This window comes from Triturus cristatus, chromosome 6, assembly GCF_964204655.1.
Source record: "Triturus cristatus chromosome 6, aTriCri1.1, whole genome shotgun sequence".
Lineage (NCBI taxonomy): Eukaryota > Metazoa > Chordata > Amphibia > Caudata > Salamandridae > Triturus > Triturus cristatus.
Window position 1 is genome coordinate 176,901,306 of NC_140589.1, and position 21,937 is coordinate 176,923,242.

General features: G+C 43.2%; 1 protein-coding gene across 1 annotated transcript in view; it reads left to right on the forward strand.

Annotated features, from left to right (window-relative positions):
* PKHD1 (PKHD1 ciliary IPT domain containing fibrocystin/polyductin) overlaps window positions 1-21,937 on the forward strand; it is a 1,788,124-nt gene that overhangs the window by 1,747,290 nt on the left and 18,897 nt on the right. Inside the window, exons 55-57 of the mRNA XM_085609531.1 lie at window positions 2,101-2,250; window positions 11,189-12,064; window positions 14,065-14,233. Coding sequence (XP_085465657.1) covers window positions 2,101-2,250; window positions 11,189-12,064; window positions 14,065-14,233 — 1,195 coding nt within the window. The remainder of the gene's footprint in view (window positions 1-2,100; window positions 2,251-11,188; window positions 12,065-14,064; window positions 14,234-21,937) is intronic.

Genomic DNA, 21,937 nt, shown 5'->3' on the forward strand with positions numbered 1-21,937 from the left:
CGTGTGTTTACCAAATGTGACAAACTTGACATAAAACATAAAAGGGCTGTGTTGGATTTGTTCATATCTGGGAAACCAAGAGATATTGTGGGCATTTCATGAATGTGGCAGGGTAAGAATCAAGACAGGGAGGTTCACCTAAAGTGATGTAGCTCATAATAACAAGTACTTGTGTTCACGAGTATTATCCAATTTGTTGTATGCTGACAAGCATGTTATCACAATGAATTCATTGATCGAAATATGAAAAGAGATCAGAAATGCATAAGACCTCCAAATGTCACTATCAACAGACAAACATCAAAATATTTCTTGGGGCATTCAGTGTAAAAACAGAGCAATATATAATTAGGAACAAGTGTAGGAAGGATGAACGACACTGAATAAAATTGCTTCAAAGAAAAAATTATTAATATTTCTGAGGTTTGAGGGAATGAAGTGGTTTGTAGTACAATTCTGTAAATGTAGAACCTTAAAATCATAATCAAGCAAGAATGCACATAATTGGTAGTATTGCTAAAGAAATATTTTTATGACTAATAGATTGGTGTCTATTTCTACTAAAATACTATTCCTACTGAACTTTCCTTAGGTACTCCTACAGGGCATCCATTAAATTGCCTAATTGTTATTAGCATTTCTGCATCTTATTTCCATTTGTGTTTCATTATAAAGGTGGGGCTCAAATGTTATGATCCATATTAAGTAATACACTTTTAACCTAGCATTGACAGAGTGCACTGGTTTTTCAAGTTTGCAAAAGCTAGAGAAAAATCAGGCAATTGTAATTTTGAAAACATTTGTAATTCGAGAGAAGCAAAATGACTGAGAAAAAATATAACAGTAATATATTGCTGGCTAACAACAGAAAAACATAATAGTAAACTTGGTTGCAGAAGATGCAACATTTCACTACAGCAACCGTGTGCATGAAACAAGGCACAAAAGATGTACACAACCGAAAAAGAATGTCAATACAAGGCAGATGGTGAACAAAATAAGTAAACTAAACTGCACCAATGCCATAACAACACTCAAATGACAGAGTAATGTAACTACAAAGAATGCAAAGATGTGATACTGGGTGAATATTGCAAGCATAAAGAGGAAATAAAATGAGTAACACTGCATTGTGCACAGTAAGATGAAGACATTTGTTAAGGAAATGTGTCATACAATCAAAGAATATTGTGTGGTGTGAAACTGGTACCAGTGGCATTTTTGACAGGATATAAAGAACTTGATTAACGTTCATTTTGAAGGAAAAGGCTTGAGTCTCAGTATCTAAAGTACCCAGCCTGTGGCATGATTCAGCTATATATTAGTTGTTGATTCTGTTCTTAGGGAGAAATTTCTGGATTTTCGCTTCAGATTGTTTCCTGTACAAGTGATTGAAGGTGCCTGGTTAGATTTAAACTGACAATAATATAGGTGCTGCCAATACAGAGTAGAACTGGAATGCATTAGACATGATTTGCTTCAAATTTGGAGCAAAGGTGTTGACTACACATCTCTTGTGCATTATTAGGGCCCGGCTTATCCTCAGATGAATCTGTGCAAGCTCCAAGATTGTAATAGGGTAAATGAGTTTTTGAGCAAGTTCAGTTCAATGCCTGATCTGTAATATGTAAGTTGAACAATTATATGTTGATAAAACATTTAGAATACTTCAATGATCTTTGTGAATTTACCACTTTGTTATCCTTATATATTGGGTCCGATTCACAAAAGCATCCAGAGTACAAAAATTAGTACTACATCAGTGCTCTTTTAAATATTCTTTTATGCCTATGGGAATAAGCCCTGAAACATCAAACATCAAACTTCCTATTAATAAAAGTTCAACTTTCCATTTATACTAATTGTATGAAATTATCCTTCGATATTCCCACTTTATTTCCATTTTGTATGTTTTGGGGCCAGCTCAGAATGGAAGGTAAGATTCTATAAAAGAGTACTACTACAGGAGGAATACTGTATGTACTCCAAAATGTCTTTTTCAAAATATGATATGTTTGTAGAGTTTGATAACATTTTAAAGGGAACGAACACCTCTTTCTCATTTCACATAACTGTCTTGACCATTTCTAAATGATGCAGGAAAGTCATATATGGTTGAAAACAGGAAGTTGTCTTCTGCTGCGGAGGTTGGCCTTCTGGCACGAAATGTGAGAATTGAGACTGATGAGCCGTGCTCTGGGAGAATTCATGTTGGGCAACTCAAAAACATAAATGGAACATATTTCACAGGTGCGTTGAAATGAAAACAAGTTTGGATTTGCTCTTTTGCATAAGTCAACCTAAACACTTATTAGTATTACTAGTATTGTAAGGTTTGTAGCTGGTTGCACAAAGATGCTTTCCTGTCAAAATACTTTATTGAAAGAACTATTCCATTAGATCGTCTATTTTATTAAAGGACTATATTGTTTTCACATATGTTATTAACTGTTTTATTATTTGTTATAAAAGCTAAGCATTATGTCATGAAGAGGTGGAATCCCGCAGAAGAGAGGGTGCATATTTACTTGGAAGAGCACACGCACCCATAGCCAGACAGTCAGAACAATACTGTCTCACTGACGTGCATCAGTTGCAATTGTACACAATCTATATACCCCCCCATGACATCACAACATAACATTCCATCCAGGATATAAATTATAGTCACAAGTAACACTACGTTTTCAAATATTGATTTCTTATGAAAAGTCATTAGCTCACTTAACTTCTTGGTATGCACATGTCTGTAGGACTAGAATAGAAATAATCATAGCGCATTAAAGTAATACCAACCTTCTTTATTCACCAGTCTTCTGTTTCAGGGAAGCCCTTCTCCTCCCTTCATCAAACCCTATACCACAAGAGGAGCTCTCTACTGCCTTAAATCATTTCTGTGCACATGCATAACTTTTTCCAGCTATAAATAAATACACGCTATTCACCATTTGGTGCCTGTTCAACTATTGCGCATGACTCAGCTGTAATATGCATCTCAGTGACATAAAAAGATGTATATTTTCTAAATCATGTACAGCTTAGAAATACAAACAATAGATCAGTGCATATGCTGAGAAATTGAACAGCTTTTCTCCATTTGCAATATACTAATAATTTCTTTGTACACCATATATGTCTTTCCCTTTTCCATCATCTATACCATTACATTGTCTTGCTACATAGGGTGGCTTGAAAATCCATCCACAAAAGTAATCATAACCCACCACTAATAACAGCTTACTGGTCGATCACTTAACTAGTTCAGTGGAACCGCTCTAGTGAGTTCTACCTCATTAGTAAGCATTCACATAAAAGAAGTAACACTAGGGGGCATATTAACAAGGAACAAGGAAATTAACGCTAAGGGCGCTTAGCATTAATTTTTTTAACGCCCGCTATCGCTGGGTAATATCACCTGGTTATCACGTTATTAACAACGCTAACAGCCTAGGTGATAAAAATTCCAGCGATAGCGGCATTTTGGGAGGTTATCACTGGTAATGCAGCGATAAAACTACAAGGATAGGGATATCCTTGTTGATAGCCCATGGTGGATTTAGCCATGTAATCCACCTCCCATTGGATTACATGGCTAAATCTTAAAATTTGCAGACGTAAAAAAGCAGTGTTAACCGTGGTTAGCGCTGCTTTTTTGTCTCTAACAGGGTTAGCGTGAAGCTTGATAATAGAAGAAATCTCGCTTAGCGACATTTCTCCTATTATTTTGCTCTGGAACGCCCACTTTGCATCTCATTAGAGATGCAAAGGGAAGCGTGGTGAAAAAGGGTGCTAACATACGATTTTGGAGGTTAGCACCCTGTTGTTGGTAGGGCGATATATTTATCTCCGCTTCTTTGGCTTTTAAAGCCAAAAAAGCAGAGATAAAGCCCTTGTTAATATTCCCCTAGGTTCCTTCACTTCTGACATCCCTACCATCAATTTTAGAGTACTTCAGGGATCAGATTCCCCCCCCCCCCCCCCCCCCCCCCAGGAGGAACTGCCTACAGTGAAAGGGGATGCTGTAAATAACTATCCACCACTGGCAAAGAAATTGTTGATCTGCAAGACTTCAAAGTGTTCTTATTTTCCACTAGAACTGGCATTGTCTTTGCATACCTGTTTATGAAGAGGTAGTCTGTGGATTATCACAAGAAATGCAAGATGGAATCTGCAATTTACCCAGCTCTCCAGGTGTTTACTGCTGTTGTGGAAGAATATACCTCCATCCTTACAACACATACTAACCTGAAACACTGACAATATGCTTAGATGTGGATACTAAAATCATCTATAACATCTGCTATTGGAAACTTTAACTCCATTTCAACAAGACATTCAAAATTAGAGTTTAATTTGGTAGAAACCTCTCTTTCATGTTCATAGCTAATACAGTAACCAAGACTGCCCTGCACCATCAGTGACAACTTTGCAGAATCCTTCATCTTCTAACATTTTCTCACTAAATAGCTTTAATTCTCAATGTGCTCTCCTCAAGACTGATCTGCTGCAACACCATATAAACAAGGTTTTTATCAAAGGACCATATCAGACTTTTGAAGGCCAAAAACAGGTTCACAGGTTTATGCTTGATGGTATGATCATATCAAGCCTATCCTTTTCTCTCTTTACTGGCCTCTGTCACAGGGCGTTGCAGTTCATTGCATGGCAGAGTACTGAGTTATCTTTCCAAGATCTTCCAACCTTACCAGTCTTCCAAGAGGTTGAGGGCAGAACCATTAACTATTTAGACTCCTAAACACCATTCCCTTCATGATACATCAGACACACACATTTCCCTAAAAAACAGCTTACAATGGTCAAATATATTCTTAGCACATTTTACCAAACACACAGTGTATTTGCATTTCTCTCAGAATTTTAATCATAAAGCCAAACTCTTCCCACATAGGCAATTCTACATCCTCAGCCACTTCCACCCACTTATCAATACTCCTGCTTGCAATTGAATTCATAAACCCAGAGAACAGTTGAACTACACAAATGACACAAGCATACAAATGAATAGCTGAAATGAAATAATGAGGCAGTAGTGTCCTTGAGTGAGTGGCACAACAAATCTGTAGGTTGTCTTTTGCTTGTCTCCTCAAATGGCCTCATTACGATTGCCTCAGATCCTTCCACACTAAGCCTGCGCCTCTGGACTTAATGTCACTAGGGTCTTGTTAACTCCGGGGATTGCATTAGCAGGTATTGTGGTGAAACCCTGAAGTTCCACTGAGAAATGGGGAATTACAGGGTGTGATAGTTTTTTTCTTCCCAGCTGTTTTCCCTGGAGTGTTCTGAAGAGCCGAACGTGTTGTAATCAGGTTCAGAAGCCGTAGTGTAGATTATAAGTAGGTTTATAAGATCTTAGTTTCCTGTGGATAAGTAGAAAGCTAAGATGTTAAGTAAGTCATTAGCTAAGCCGCACCAGGAGCAGCATCCTGCTGCTCAGCCCATCTCCAACTGACACTCTATCCCACAAACACTCTCTACATTTTAGATGACCTCGCTCACTGGCAGAGCAGCAGAGACATAGAACACTGAGTAGAATATATTAAGATAAAAAAAGAGGTCCATTGTGTTTCCACAGCCCTCATCATTTTCAGTGAGGCCGGTAAGAGGTCTTGTCAATTCTGGGCGCTTGTAAAACAGCCCTCATTGTGTGCACCCTGTCATTTTAACTGATTTCTAAATAGTTTGTTGAAATCTTTTCAGTTTAGTTTGTCCACTGTCATCCTGCTTTCCCAGCTGAATTCCATCTCTACTAGTTTCACCACATATCATTCTCTCAGTTTTGAGAAGGCAGAAATCAGCAGGCTGTGGTGGTTATGTCTAATTCCCCTATGGGCATTTGTCTGGAGAAATGTCCTGCCCTATTTTGGACAATGTACAGTATAGTTTTGAGTCTGATGAGTAGCTTAATTCGGACCAATGAAGTTCCACAATCTAGTGCCCCATTACTACATTTCGTATAACAACAAATAACTTCCTGGTTTGTTTGCCTGTTTCACAAATTTTAATAAAACATATGAAATGAAAAACAGAAACAGTCATATGGAACAGTTGAATGCTAGAAATTGAGGATAAAGTTTGGCAATAGCCTGAGTGGAATGATTAAGGAGTTCTTACCATAGGTAATGTATTTAATGAAGGAGTTCTTTATTGTGATTGACACAACTGAGGACCATAAGGACTACTGGAGTAAAAGGGATGCTCCTTCCGTTAGGTCTATAATGCGACATAGACATATTAGGAGTAATATCGGACGTCATTCTAGCATGATAGCCTGATGCCAAGGGCTACAATAGTTAAAGGCCCTGTTCCTAAGTTTTAAGAAGGAGATGCAAATAAGGTTTTTGTTAATCAATCAGGGGAATTGTAAGCGTGCTACTCACACGTGAGGGTCTCAAGGCGCTGAGGTGGGGGGTGTTTCGCAGATCTGTTTAGCCGAAGAGCCAGGTCTTGAGGGTCTTTCTGAAGGTGTGCATGGAGGGGGCGCGTCTGTGTGTCGGTCGGTAACTTGTTCCAGGTCTTGGCTGCAATTTGAGAGAAGGATCTTCCACCTGCTTTGGCTCTGTGAATGTGCGGGGTTTCGGCCAGTGCAAGGTTGGAAGATCATAGGTTTCTTTTGGGTACGTGGAAGTTGATTCTGTCTTTGAGGTATTTGGGTCCGTTGTAGTGTAGGCATTTGTAGGCATGAGTGAGGATTTTGAAGGTGACTCTTTTCTCCACGGGGAGCCAGTGGAGTAGCCTTAGGTGTTGGCTGATGTGTGCATGCCAGGGGATGCCTAGGACAAGTTTTGTATTGTCTGGAGTTTGCGGAGTAGGGACGTGTTGATGCCAGCATAGTGTGCGTTTCTATAGTCCAGTCTGCTGGTGATGAATGCTCGGTGTGGAGCTTCAGGCAGCTGTTGGTCATCCAGACTGAGATGTCTTGCATTCCATTCTGGAAGTTGAGTTTGGTGGTGGTGTGGTCTTTGGTGAGGGAGAGGATGAGCTGGGTGTCGTCAGTGTAGGATACGATGCTGAGGCTGTGTTGTCGGACGATGGCTGCGAGTGGGGCCATGTAGATGTTGAAGAGGGTCGGGCTCAGTGATGACCCCTGTGGGACTCCGCAGGTTATTTTTGTGGAATTGGAGAGGAAGGTTGGCAGTCTGATCCTTTGGCTTCTTCCGGTGAGGAATGAACGGATCCAGTCCAGGGCTGTTCCTTGTATGCCGGCGTTGTGTAGTCTGGCGACTATTGTGTGGTTGGAAAAGGTGTTGAAGGTCGCTGATAGGTCAAGTAGGATGAGGGCTGTGGAGAGGCCTTGGTCCAGGAGGGAGCGGATGTCATCTGTGGGGGCGAGTAGGGCGGTCACGCTGCTGTGGTTACTTCGGAATCAGGAGTGGGAGTCGTCGAGGATGGCGTTCTCTTCGATAAATCGTGTCAGTTCCCTGTTGACTGTTTTCTCTGCAACTTTGGCTGCACAGGGGAGGAGCGAGATGGGCCGGTAGTTCTTGAGGTCGGAAGGATCAGCTGTGGGCTTCTTAAGCAGGGGCCTGACTTCTGCGTGTTTCCAGTCATCTGGGTAGGTGTCTGCTTTGAAGGTGGTGTTGATGGTGCTTTGTCGTTTGGGTGCAATGGCTCTGTGGTAGATGTAAGGAGGGCAGGGGTCGGTGGGGGCCCCTGAGTGGATGCCTTTCATGGTCGAGGTGGTTTCTTCGGTCGTGACTGGTGTCCAGTTGGAGATGGTGGGCTGAATGGTGTCTCTGGAAGGCGGGTTGCCGCCTGTGGCGTCAGGTGGATGGTCGGCGAAGATGTCGAGGTTTTTGATCTTGAGGTGGAAGTAGGTTCTAAGCTTGTCGCAGAGGTCTTGGGACAGGGTGATGTCTGTGGCTCGCTGCGTAGGTTGGTGAATTCCTGAATGACACTGAAGAGTTCCTTGGAGTTGGTGGAGTTGACGAGGATTTTGTTGTGGATGAAGTTCCTCTTGGTGGTTCTGATTTGGATGTGGTAGTCCGTCATGGTGTTCTTGTAGGTGGAGTAGTTATCAGTTGTCTTGGTGTTTCTCCTGTTCTTCTTTAGGCGTCTGCAGGTGCGCCTGGCTTCTTGGATATTTTGTTGGTGAACCAGACGGCTTTCCTGCGGCGCTGTTTGTCGGGGTTGCGTAGCGGGGCCAGCTCGTCTGCGCAGTTGGAGATCCGAGTGTGGAGTCCTCTGGCAGCGATGTTTGCATCAGATGCCCAGGTGTGGCTGTCTCGGGTGAGGGTGGAGTTAAGTTGCTCGTCAGTAACCTTGCTCCAGTTCCTTCGTGGTGGGCGTGGGGCTGGTTTGGGTGCCTTGGGTTTGTCGACGGTAAAGTGTACACAGTACTGGTTGGTCCATGGCAGTTGCGTTGTGTGGCTGAAGTGAACGCTGTTTCCTGCAGTGAAGATGGGGTCGAGGGTGTGTCCTGCTCTGTGGGTCGTGTGGTGACGAGTTGTTTAAGTCCGATGTTGGCGAGGTTGTCACAAAGGATGGTGGAGTTGGGGTTGCTGGGGTAGTCGAGGTGGAAGTTCAGGTCTCCGATGAGTATGTAGTTCATTGAGGCGATGGCGTGGGGTGAGATGAAGTCGGTGATGGCGGTGGCGAAGGGTGTGCGGGGGCCAGGGAGTCTGTAGACGAGGGTTCCTTGGAGTGTGGTGTTGGGGCTGGTCTGGATCTGAAAGTGCAGGTGTTTGGCGGAGGGGAAGATTTGGCTGGAGGCGGTGAGGCAGAGGGGGCTCTTGTGGGCGATAGTGTGGCCCCCTCCCGGGTGGTTGGGGTGGTCCTTCCTCTGGATCTTGTATGCGTCCGGGATGGCGGTGTTGATGTCGTGGGTGGAGGAGATGTTGGTCCAGGTCTCTGTGAAGAAGGCGATGTCAGGCGAGAGAGAATCGAGTAGGTTCCAGATTTCCATGGCGTGTTTGTGTATGGAGCGCACGTGAGGAGGATGCATCTTAGGGTGTTGCCAGTACTGGCGTCGGCGGTGTTGGAGGCCGGGGTGGTGGTGAAGGTCTGGAGGCAGTGGAAGCAGGAGAACTGGCCATGGGTCATGTTCGGCGAAGCCTGTTGACAGTCTCTGAGTCTTCCAGGGTTGAGTGCGAGGAGGGTGGTAGTGTCGTAGCGATGGATGGTAAGAGATCCAGGGTTCCTGGTGCTGGCCACAGTCAGGACGCGGACGGGCGCAGACGGGCTTGCCTTTGGCGCACCTTTGGAGTGATCGCACATCGCCTGCCTTTAATTAGGGAAGGGGTGAGGGAGGTGCAGCTGGGAGGCGGGGACGGTCATGGGGGAGGGGCTGCGGTTGCAGAGGCGGTGGCGGGAAACAGCGGTAAAGGACGGGCCAAGGCAGAAAAATAAGCGCCACACGGACAGTACAATCAAACACAGGGCACAAGATAGCGAAATACAAATAACACAGGGCACAAGAAGTTAAATACAGCAAGCGGGGCACAAGGTCACGAAATACAATAACACAGGGCACAAGAAAGCGAGAAACAACAAGATGGGCACAAGAAAGTGAAATACAATAACACAGGGCACAAGAAAGCAAGATACAACAAGATGGGCACAGGAGAATAAAAGCTGAAGGGCACAGGCACAAGAGCACAAAAAAAACCTGAATGGGCACAGGCACAATAACCGAGCGGGCAGCAAGCAGGCGGTGGAGCAGCCTCGAACCCTACCAGGAGGAGGGGGTCAGAGGATCGCAGGCGGAGCAGGGCACAGCGGAGCTGCTGGGTTGAGAGCAGCCTTAGACCAGAGGTCAGAGGTCTTGCTGTTAAGAAGTACTATAGATGCAGTGGAAGGCTTAAGTCTTCTTTTATTCCACCAGAAGATTAAGCACAGCCCATTTAACTCCTCGCTCCTTAACGGCCAATCTGCAACTCCCCACAACTCATTCTGCTGTAACCAAGGCAGGCTCATGGCATCATATGGAACACCTGAGTGCCATGGGTCTATTCAGCAGAAGATTAGGTTACAATAGTCTTATGATGTGGGAGAGAGTATTTAGTAACAATCATAGCAAGATGTAGAAGGGCAATAATGGTATTAGACCTTTACACCCACTGAGGTAGAGTGGTCTAAAATAAACAGGGAGAAAAAGAAAGACAAGCATTAACTTGTTGGAGCAGAAAGTCTTCCTGCAGTCATTATTGGCTGAGCTACTTCGCTGTCTTCAATGGAGCGCTCAACATTCAAATGTTCTAATATAAATGTATACCTTACGCGTGTGTATGCTGGTGGCTGGTGGCTGGGGCAGTTGTAGGAATGGTGGTAGTGAATTAAGGATGGCCTATTGACAACCCAGAGGACATTTTATTACCAATAATTCTAATACCGAAATTCCCAATGAAGTTGACCTTCAATACTTTGATATAATAGAATAATGCAGATTTTCCACAGTGTTCATGGGAAGAAAATCATGATTTCAAGTATTTTGTTGCTGGTGTGTATGGGAGCAATAAAGGAGTTATGTATAATATTAGCCTCCATGCCTTGACATAGAATCTATTAAAACGATTTAATGCACCAATGTCACTAGGTACTAGATTGTCAATGGAGTTAAGGGGATTTGAAGTGCCTTAAAAATAATGTTCTCTGCACAGTTCTTGTGTGCATCCCTTTATTCTGTTACATGGCAAATGAATAGATAAGTAAAGAAATGATAGGAAATTATATACTGAGTGCCCAATTTAGAGAACAACATACACCTTCTAGTGTCTCCTCTGTGAAGCTTTGTTACATGTGGATGTTGAAGCATGCTGAGGACATAAAAAGCAAGGGATTGCGCCTATGGGGTGAGTAATCCTTGCTTCCACAGCCTTCACAGATTTTAAAACAGATGTGAGTCTTCTTTGGCCTACTGCAACACGGGGATTAGTCTACTATGGTATGGTTGTAACGGAGAAACATTACAAGTGCATAAAACGGTCCTAACATATTATAGGAATGTAGTCTAGCCTTTAGTAGGCTGAGTCATCAACAAATATGTGATGTAATTAAGAACTTTCTTTCTAAATTAAAGTTCTTTTTGAATGAACATATTTGTTACTATTTGATCCATTCAACAAAGTGGCGTTGTATTAATAATATTTTAGTCATTTTGAGCATATGTGTCTGAGTATTTAATCAGAGCTCCCTCACAATGTATTTTAACAAGTTACTTTTTATGTTACAGGAGTTCTTCAGCTTTCAAATGTAGAAATCACAAACTTCGGCACCTTTCAACATTCTTCCATTGAGTTTAATGGTGCAGCTCCAGGATCTTACATGATGTTCTCAAGCGTCCACCATAGTTGCCGTGGTGGAATCAGTGCTGTGGCAAGCAGCAACATTTTGCTGCATGGCAATGTAGTGTTCAACACAACAGGACATGGGATCAATTTAGAAGGCCAAAGCCATAATATTTCAAGAAACCTTTTAGTCTTAATGAAGCAGTCTGAAAATGTGGAAGAATGGATTGCGGGCATCAAAATTAATTTAGCTGATGATATTGCCTTATATGGCAATACTGTGGCAGGGTCCGAACGTATAGCTTTTTGGGTCAGTGGTCAAATCTGTGATCAATTTCAAAACCCTTGGAATGAAAATGTAGCCCATTCTAGTCTTCATGGTGTCCATCTGTATGACGGAGATGGGTTTCCAAACTGCACCAGAATTGTTGGATTCACCGCCCACAAGAACTATGATTATGGCATCATGTTCCATATTGGAAGCAGTGTACTGGTGGAAAACGTAACTCTTATTGACAATAACATTGGGCTTCTCCCAATTGTACATCGACAAAAAGATCTAAATACATCTGAAAAGAAGTACATCATACTGAGACACTGTATGATTGTAGCAACAAGCCCATCCTTTGACTGCTTGAAGGATCGGATCAGTCCTTACAATGTAAATTCAACTGCAAGAGATCGTTCACCTTTCAACCCATTACGAGGCCGTGTTGGAATCATATGGCCTGTATTTACATCGAAGGCGGGCCAGTGGCCGAATGATTCCTGGCATAGAATTATCAGGAATTCAAGCGTTTATGGAATCACAAAGTTTCAAGGTTGGTTCATTATCGTGCCTATGATATATTACAGAGCTCATATTGCCTGCAGTAAAAATATTAGGTGCCTTCAATGATTGCGATATCTTTTTGATAGAATGATGTGTTTTTTCATCATGGTGATATTAACAAAAGAATGCACATGGATCCCAGGTAGAGCCTAGTGCGTAATAAAAGGAATGTATTCTGCATGTGGGGTAAATAAAAGAGCATATGTGGAAATGAACACATTTAATTTTCAGTTTCAGTACCACACCCAAATTGAGGCCAGAAAGCATATGTTTGAGAAGGGCACTGGCTTCCAAACGCAGCATGAGCTGACAGGTGCCTGCTTTCTCTAAAATGTTCCTTTTCACCTATACCACAAAAACAAACTCCTTCGTCCTGATTAAAAGAGCGAGGTATTTATCACACCTAGTAAATATCAATACCCAATTAGGGTGTGGTAAGTACCTCCTTTTCGAGGTTTCCAATATTGAAATGGGCATAATACGTCCCCAAAAAATTTACACACCAAAATCTGCATGTTTTGCCTCTTCATATGGAACTTTTTCCATACAAGCTTTCAGCGTTTTTGACCTGCCGGAATCAAATAAGGGAAAACTAAGAGGGTGCTCTAACTATCACACAACTGGTCATTTCATTTCATGTGCAAACTTCAGTTTTGCACAGGTAGTGGAATTTGGCCCTTAATTCATAATATGTTTCAAATAAATATTTGTACTGCGCAAGGGAAATTAATATTCGCTATGAGAACATTGGAATGTTGAGCACTCTATTGAAGAGAATAGAGTGATCTGTGCTTCTAATGGCCAGTAGAAGCCCGGAGAGCAACCTTCCAATGTTTTTGTCATTTCACAGCTGTTGCAGTGAAAAAAGGCCTCTCGGAGCCTTTGGGGATTTAAATCCCCTCGGGCCCTGAGAGGCCTTTATTTTTACTAATTAGATCATTCTGGCCTCCAGGGGCAGAATGTTCTAATAGCCTTAGAGCTCTCTGTAGCGGGCTGTATCAGTCATTAAAGACCCGCTCCCTTGTTAAAGGCCCTCACCTTCGACAGAGGCCTTTAACGCTGGAGTGGGCCTTTAATGGCAGGTAGAGCCTGCTACATCAGACTATAAGGCTATATTAGAACATAGGAATGTTGAGAGCTCCATTGAAAACAATGGAGTGCTCCAGGCTTCTAATGGCCAGTAGAAGCCAAGAGATCCAACATTCCAATATTTGTTCACAGCTGTGGACTTCTTGGAGCCCGAGAGGATTTCAATCCTCTCGGGCTTCGTGAGCCCTTTGTTTTACGAATTAGAACATTCTGCCCTCTATGGGTGGAATGTTCTGATAGTTTTAGAGCCTTCGGCTTGGGCCTTTAACACTGGAGTGGGCTTTTAATGGCCGGTACAGCGTGCAACTGCAGGTACTAAGACTATATTAAAACATTGGAATGTTGAAAGCTCCATTGAAGACAGTGGAGTAGCTCTGGGCTTATAATGGCTGGTATAAGCCCGGAGCTCCAACATTCTAATGTTTCTCTTCATGTTTCTCCCTTTTTAATTTAGAACATTCCACCCTTAGTGGGGGGGAATGTTCTAATAGACTTATAGCCCTTCTGCCTCGGGCAATACCAATTGTTAAAGGCCCTACAAAAATAGTGTATTTTACTAAGTTGTGTCATATGATTTGATGCATTATTGATTCCAAGAATGTGGTCTTTTGATATTTTTTTCTTTTTCCTTTTTCTTTCTTTTCTTTTCTAGCGTCACCCTAAAATTCCAACCCTCTACCCTGCCAGTATTCACCCGCCTCTCACTTTTTTGAGTTATGTACAGGGTGGTAATCGGGAAATCTCAGACTCACAAACTCCCAATCTTAGTGACCAAAATTTGGTCCTGGGAGAAGCTGGATGAGTCAGGTGGTGTGGCAGCAATTGTCATCCTTGACAAGGACTGATCCGCTCCACTGAAAGGTTGTTGTTTGTTCTCATGTCTTGTTTTGTTTTCCCTAGATGTAACCTTTTCTGGTTTCGTGAAGAGCTGTTCCAGCGACGACAATGATGTTTGCATCATGTCAAACCCCGAGAGCGCACAAGTCATGTTCCCGATAATAGCAGAAAGAACCACAATGTCACAGATAAAAGACGCGAATAAGTTCTTCTTCCACACCTCCCAACCATGGTACCGTATCCAGATATTTGCATGCTCTCTTACTTTCCTTCATAATTGTATTTTAATTACCCTCATAATTACAAAACCTGTGAAGCGACATAATTCATAACTTGCAACACAAGTGACTTGGAGAACTAATGTGGGACCCTTGGGACAAAGTACAAAATTTGCATTTATAATGTGGTAAAAATGTTTAAAATCTTTCAAAACTAAGCAGTTACCTACCCCCAAAAAACTCAAAAGGAAGAGTGTACAAAGCTTTTTCTAGGCTTGAATATCAGGCTTCTATCAGGAGAAAATCATAAATAATGTGAGTCTAAACAGCATTTGAGTAGATTTTAATTACATTATTAGCCCAGCAGCACAACTGTGTATAAACCTGGCATTAGGAGTGAGCGCTATTTCTCCTCCTGCTCTCATGGGTGTTCATGATAATTCGGGGCGCATATTTGGGGGCATATTTACAATAAAGTGGCGAAGCGTGTCATTAAGCCAAGAAGGATAACGACACGCTTCGTCACTTTAGAAACACAGGGCTGCACCATATTCTAGTAAATATGCGCTGGTGCAAACTGCAGCTGCCTAGCGCCAATGCAGGCACCCTTGCACCATGCAAGGGTGCCTGTGTTGAGGGGAAGATTGTTTATGTGCAGGAAGGTCACCCTTCCTGCACATAAACATCTTTAAATGCCGTTTTGTAACTGTTATGTGTGCTGCTTAATGCAGCACACATATAAGTTGCGAAACAGCATTTTTTTTAAATGATTGTTTACGTGCAGGAAGGGGGACATAAACATAAATAGGCAGTTTGCTGTCTCTATGTGTGTCTCGCACAAGGCAGTACACATGGAAATAGCAAAAACGAGGGGAAAAAAAGCATTTCTCCTTGTTTCGCCTGTTTAAGATCAGGTTTTCCCTGGTCTTAATTTTGGTGCTGCCTCCTATTTACGCCACTCTTGTGAATAGGGGGCAGCATCAAAATCAATGGGTGTTGCTGTGGAACGCCCACCGCAACACCCATTGCCCTCCCCTTTCACGCTAAATGCAGCGTGAAAGGGTGCCTTATTTACAAGGCAGCGTTAAGACATGTTAAGTGGCTTAATACCGCCTTGTAAATAAGGCAAGGCCCCTATCACTATCACAACGTCCCTGAAAGTGACGCTTTGGTGGCAATAGGGGCTTGTAAATATTCCCCTTTACTTGTTGCCGTTTTAGGTTTGATTTGTAAAGACGCTTGTGACATTCATTAGAAACATATTCTATTAAAGAAAAACTTTCTACATACAGAAGGAGACTTGTGTCAGCCCCCTTCAGCAATTTGCTTCTTTGGCTCTGGAATCTTCAAGACATTAGCAATCACATCTTGGATCAGCCCACCAGTGGTGGCTGCTCTGCTATGGCGGAGGAGAGTTGCCCCACTGCTTGCGGAGCAGTGTAAAAAAATAAAATGATAATAACAGAAGTAATTTCTGTTATTGTCCTTTTATTTATTTTTGGCCAGGTTGGGTGGGGCTGGTCCCCCCTGACATCCGGAAAGAGAAGCGGTTGCTGCACACTCCAAAATGCTCATGACTGCTTGGGCAGCCCCCTCAGGCTGCCCAAGCAGTCATGTGCTCTTTGCATGTTCCTCACCAGGCTGCTGCATTACACAGCCTGGTGAGAAACATGCAAACCCTCCCAGGTCCTGTCTGAGCGTCGAGCTATGGTGCTCAGACCAATCACAACGCTGCGGAGGGAGCCTGGGAGCTTCCTGGTTCCGGAGAGACAAGGAACGACATGACGGAGGGGAGGCCGCTGTGGACTCATCGAGAATGTACGTTTTAAAAAAATATGTAATTCCCCCTGCTCCCACTGCTTGACACCCTCTCCCCTGGCCCTCCACTTTCATTCCCTGCCAGCCGCTACTGCAGCCCACCAATCTCACCACTTGTCTGTTGGCTCTTAGGGTGTGTATTTCTGCATGCAATGGAATAAATGAGGGACTCATCCATTATCACACTTTTGTGACATTCATTTTTTGTGTCGTACGTGCATTCACGAACAAAACATTTGTTAAAAACATTTGTGCTATGGAGCAGGCATTTTTAGTTACTTTTGTCATACTCAAATGCGGACCTGAGCCTAACAAAGCTTTCTGCTATTTGCAAACCTTTCTGGATCTTAATATCCAGATCCCAGGACCTTGACATATGTCTTCTTCACTGCCATCTAGTGTAGCACGAATCGTAGCTTTGATTTTCCTAATACTCGAATTAAATACATGATGTTGCAGGTGGTCCCTAGTTAGAAGAACATATGTGAGGCATTTCCATCACTTTTCTTGTATCCACTCGGAAACTTCCAATTCATCATCTGTGTTCATTCTTGTGCCTCAGCCTCACTCACGAGCATTGAGTTTGAAGAGCTGCGCCTGTTTAAGATACACAAGTGCAGCCAGTCAGCACACGGGTGCTTGAGGTTGAGAGCTGTAGTGTCTCCCCTTCATAACAATTGGGGAGGCATGGGGGTAAATAATAAAAAACAAAGAAACACTTACCTGTTGCTCCGCTGCTGGCCGCCGTAGTAGGGTTCTTCTGCTCCGGTCCCCTCACACTGCGCAGGCTCCTAGATGCCAATCAAGACTCTGATCTCATGAGAGCAGTGCCGTGATTGGCCTGAGCAGGCTTGTTTAACGCTCAAGCAGGTCCTAGGAGACTGTGGGGCAAATTTACAAGCCCCTTACGCCAGATTTGCGCCGCTGTTGCGTCACTTTTGTGACGCAGCGGCGGCGCAAAGCCAGCGCCTTGCTGCGGGCTATTTACAACGTGACGCATCTAGGGAGATGCGTCACGTTGTAAAGCCTGCGCCACATGTGGGCGTACCTGTACAGGGGGGTGCATTCTGGCACAGGAACGCCTCCGAAAAGTGGCTGAGTGAAATCTACAAGATTTCACTCAGTCACTTTTCCGGTCATGCTGCGTCACAACCCTGCGCCTGCTTGAAGCAGGCGTAAGGATTGACGCAGCATGCTAGGGATAGTAGCACCCCGAGGCTTGCTGGAGCTGCGTTGCGCTTGCGACGCAACTCCAGCAATGCGCCGCCTTTCCGCTGGGGGATGCGACACGCATCTGCCCATCTGTGCGCCACAGTGCGCCGCATTGTAAATGCGGTGCATCAGTGGTGGCGCACGGGTGGGCAGATGCATCACAACTTTTCTGGCGCATCCCTGCTGATTAGCAGAGATGCGCCAGAAGTCTTAAATCTGCCCCTGTGCATCTACTCCACCCGGCTGTACAACACAGTTCAGGTGGGGAGAGTTCAAAGTGCACATGGGGGTTTGGCCGGCCTTAGACAGCTGGCCAAACCTTCCTGCGCACTTACAGTGTGCACCAACTCCCCCTGCTCTCGTCATGGTCCTGCCCCGCCCAGACTTGGCTGTCTTTAGCAGAAAGAGAAATAAAATGATAATAAAATGGTTCTATTGTCATTTTTTTTCCTGTTTCCCTCAGCTGCCTGGCTCTCAGCGAGGGGGTCGATGTTCTTCCGCCATAGCGGAGGAGCCGCCACTGGTTGAGCTCTCTCTTGCTAAGTTTGGACTTCTACATAGGTAACATTGCGAGTGTCAGCATTCTATGAGGGTAGCAACTGTATAGTAGTGTCACACAAGACAAGCTCCCACTACATGTGCAACCTGAGCACTATCGTAACATGAATTCATTTCACAATGATGATGGACTTTCTGAGGGTGCTGCAAGCGTAAGGTGGCATCAAGCGATTGCACTGTGCTGTCAAAGGAAACACAGGAGATACGGTGGCTGTGTGCTAGGAGCTCCTGCTAACATGTGTGTACTTAATGTATTTAAAAATTGTAGAACTCTGAAAAAGGTGTTGCTGTTATGGCTTTCTTTCTGTGCTTAACTATTCACACTGCGTTACAGCATCACTTCAGACACCACACTAAGATGGCCGCCACAGGTGCTATGCACATGTAATCCAACATTTTCTTCAATTTTGTCTGGCACTAGTGCAGATAACATGGCTCCACTCTGCTCCACCCTTGGTGAGAGGAATATAAATTAAAGAAAAAGCCTCCCAGTATAAGCTGGCTACCACATTGTTATACAAAACTACTGTGCACACTCAGTATACTGCTGGGGCATTACAGTCTGTATTTTATTTGCTGTTATGGCAATATATTAGCCTGATGAGATTTCAGCTGCACTTGTTTGATTTAAAGATAATGCTAAATTCTGCTATCTACTTTTTGAATGATGCACAGCTTTGAATTTTAGAGAGGTCTGCTCTGATTGCTTTGTTTCAGCACTGTTTTTTGCCGGGCTCTGCCAAGGTTCCTCACTTGGGTGTTAACTAAGTTAACAACCCCTGAATCTTTTTTAGAGAGCCAGTGATTCCAAGTCTTTCCACGCGAGGAAGTTTGCAACTGTGATTTAAATCTAAGGGCCTGATTGCGAATTCGGTGGACGGGTTATCATACATGCCAACAGACACGATTCAGGCGGGAAACTCCCAAATGTTTAAACCCAAAATGGCCTTATTTTAGGTGTCTCTTACCTAAAAGTCCCTCTTTGTCAATGTAAGTCAACGTGGAAAATCATTCTCCTTATTTTTTGTTTCAAAATCCCCCTATTACCAGATTCAAAATGTTGACATATATGGGTTATTCCATCACAGCATGATAGATATCCCGTCCGCCTTATTACTAGTGCCATAGGATATAATGCACTTATAATAAGCCAGATGGTTCATCCATCACATTTGTAACAGATTATCCCATCCACCAAACTCTAAACCAGGCCTTAAGTCACAATAGAAACAAGCATTGGCAATGCAAAAAGGTCTGTCTTTTGAAAGTGCCTTTGTTTATGAATGAAAGTGTCTTTTGTATCACTGATAGTTTAAGGAACTCAGTTAGCCATCATCTATGTAATGTCTCTCACTGTTGCTCTCATGCATCCATTCATCCATCCACTGACTCATTCTTGCATTCAACGTCTGACACAACTGCAATAAAATGCACACAAGCTCAACAATACATGCACTGTAAATTAAAAGAAAGCAAGTAGAAAAAAGAAAACATGATGCCATCTAACCATGACAGGCATATGCTTGCAATATCAAAACTAAACATAGCGGCATGTGTTTGTCTTGTAGAAGTCTTGTAATCAGTCTATCATTGTTTAAAAGTTTTAGCATGGCTGCCATATTTAGAGCCAACACATTGGCCATATTGGAATGGCAAAACAATGATGCAGTATGGACAACAGCGTTTCATATTGGTTTCCTGGTTCAGAGGAATTGGTCAGGTGGGATGCAGTGCACCACTGATGAAATAAGCGGCAAACAAGTGATCCACTAGCACTGCCTGGAGAACTGTTGGATCGTCTTCGGAAATATTGAAATAAAAAGAGGAGAAGCAAAGAAATGAAGGGGAACCATAAAAGGAGAAAATTGAAAGCTAAATGACTGGAGAACCAGCCCAGACACTGAAGTGTACTCCTTTTCAGGTAGATGTACACATGTGATCCTACAAGTCACAGAACAAGACAACCAATGACAAACGGGAACTGAACCATCACCCCATGCTGTATGCTGTCATGGATGGAAGCAGAGTGTGAATGACACTTAAACAGACCAGTTGCATAACAGAGCTGAACCAAAGACCCTTTATATCCTATATGGATATATATTCATATATATGGTTGTATGTAATAGCAAGCCCATCTGCTCCCGTCCGTGCCTGACCAGAGCCGGGGTCCAGTTATAATGCCCGTTCCCTGGTTTATACCTCAAAAGACTTTCATAATCTTTTTGCATGCAGCTACCAACCTGAGTCCTCTGTGTTGCAAAAACTTGGTAGTCTTGGCATATTAAACCCGAACCCTCTGGATATTTCACACTCAAAACAGGCAAGGCCCATCATGACTTCTATTGATAATGCTTTTCCGGGGACCTCTAAGCCTACATGCTCGGCAGAGAGTTTTTCTGTTGTTAAATTAAATACACGCTCCCTGGTCAAGCATCAATTTGAATTATTCTCTCTTCTTGAATCAGATTTCCCTGACACTCTACTCATTACCGAAACCTGGCTAATGTAGGAATCCACGCCTGACATTTTAGCTGCCCTTCCTAGCAACTACTATATAATCAATGCCAACAGACCTCGGGGGGAAGAAAATGGTGGGGTTGCTGCAATAGTTAAAAAGCATCTTAATTTTTACCAAACTTACTCCCGTACCTATTCCAACAGTGGATAACATTGTAATTATACTTGACTCACCCTCCCCCCCTTGATATGCATTCTTGTGTATAGACCCCCAGGCTACATGCCTCAATTCCCCAAACTCCTAACTGACTCTCTGGCCATTCTGGTCATTGACTATGCAAAACTCCTAATTATTGGAGATTTAAACTTTTGAGTGGATGAGGAGAATGGTGGCCTTATCGCTGCAGATTTGACTGACATCGAAAGCAGCTTAAATTGCGCTCAACAAGTGTACGACTCTACACACATCAAAGGTCATACAGCGCCGGGATGACTCTTCGCTGAGTTCACATTAACAGTTAGTTAACATTAACATACGTTAGATCAAGTTTGGACCACAAACCTAAACATAGTCAACCTGATGGTCTCTCCTTGTATATGGTTGGATCACTATTTGATCACATTTTCTATAAACAATCTAGCATACTCAAAATGCCCCCATGTGCCCGAGTACACTTTCTGAAAATTGGAACCACGTCAATCTTAGTACCTTTCATGCTGTATTAGCAGCTACCTTTCCATCCCACTCGGAAAACGCAGACATTTTGGAATAGGCAATTTCGGATTGGCTCAAAGTAGCCAGCAACACTTTTGCCCCCTTCATAAATTTATACAAATGCATCGTCATGAGGCCTCTAAATGGTACATTGATGAATTAAGAAAAACTAAACTTGAATTGTTTCAGAACGAACGTAACTGGCACAAGGCGTACCTACCTGGAAAAAAGAACATCTACGTCTCCCAGTTAAAAGCATATAAATAATTAATCTGGGAGGCTAAATCCAGATATTTTCCTAACAAAAATTGTAAATTCTGAAAATTAATCCTAAGACATTTTTGGAATTGTTGCAGAGTTAGCTAACAAAGATAGAGTAAAAGTCCAGATCGTTTCTACTCAAAACCTATGTGACAAGCTGAACACTTTTTTTATTGACAAAATAAAAGCAATAAAAGATAGCATTTCCCATGGCTCTGCTGTCAGTGACATCTCACTGGAAGATACTAATTCTATGACATCCACGGCCTTCCCACCCATTACTAAAGACCGACTTTTGGACTTGCTGTCCAAAGTTAAATTGGGATCACCTGACTATATCTGTCCCCCTTGAATTCTAAAAACCATCTTCACACTTTCTCCAGACCCAGTGATGTCGTTACTCAGTCTATCTCTGAACAAGGGCATAGTGCCCCTTGCTTTTAAGAGGGCAGTGGTGATCCCCCTACTACAACAACTGGGAGAGGATCCTACCATGTTGAAAATCTACCACCCCATATCCTTACTACCCTATTTGGCCAAACATTTAGAGGTTCGTGTTGCTCAACACCTGTGCTCCTTTTTGGAGGAGTCTGCCTTTCTGGATCTTCATCAAGCGGAATTTTGTCCCTCCCACTCGACTGAGACTGTCATTCTCTCGGTAGCTGACGACATGAGGGAAGCAGCAGGCATTGGT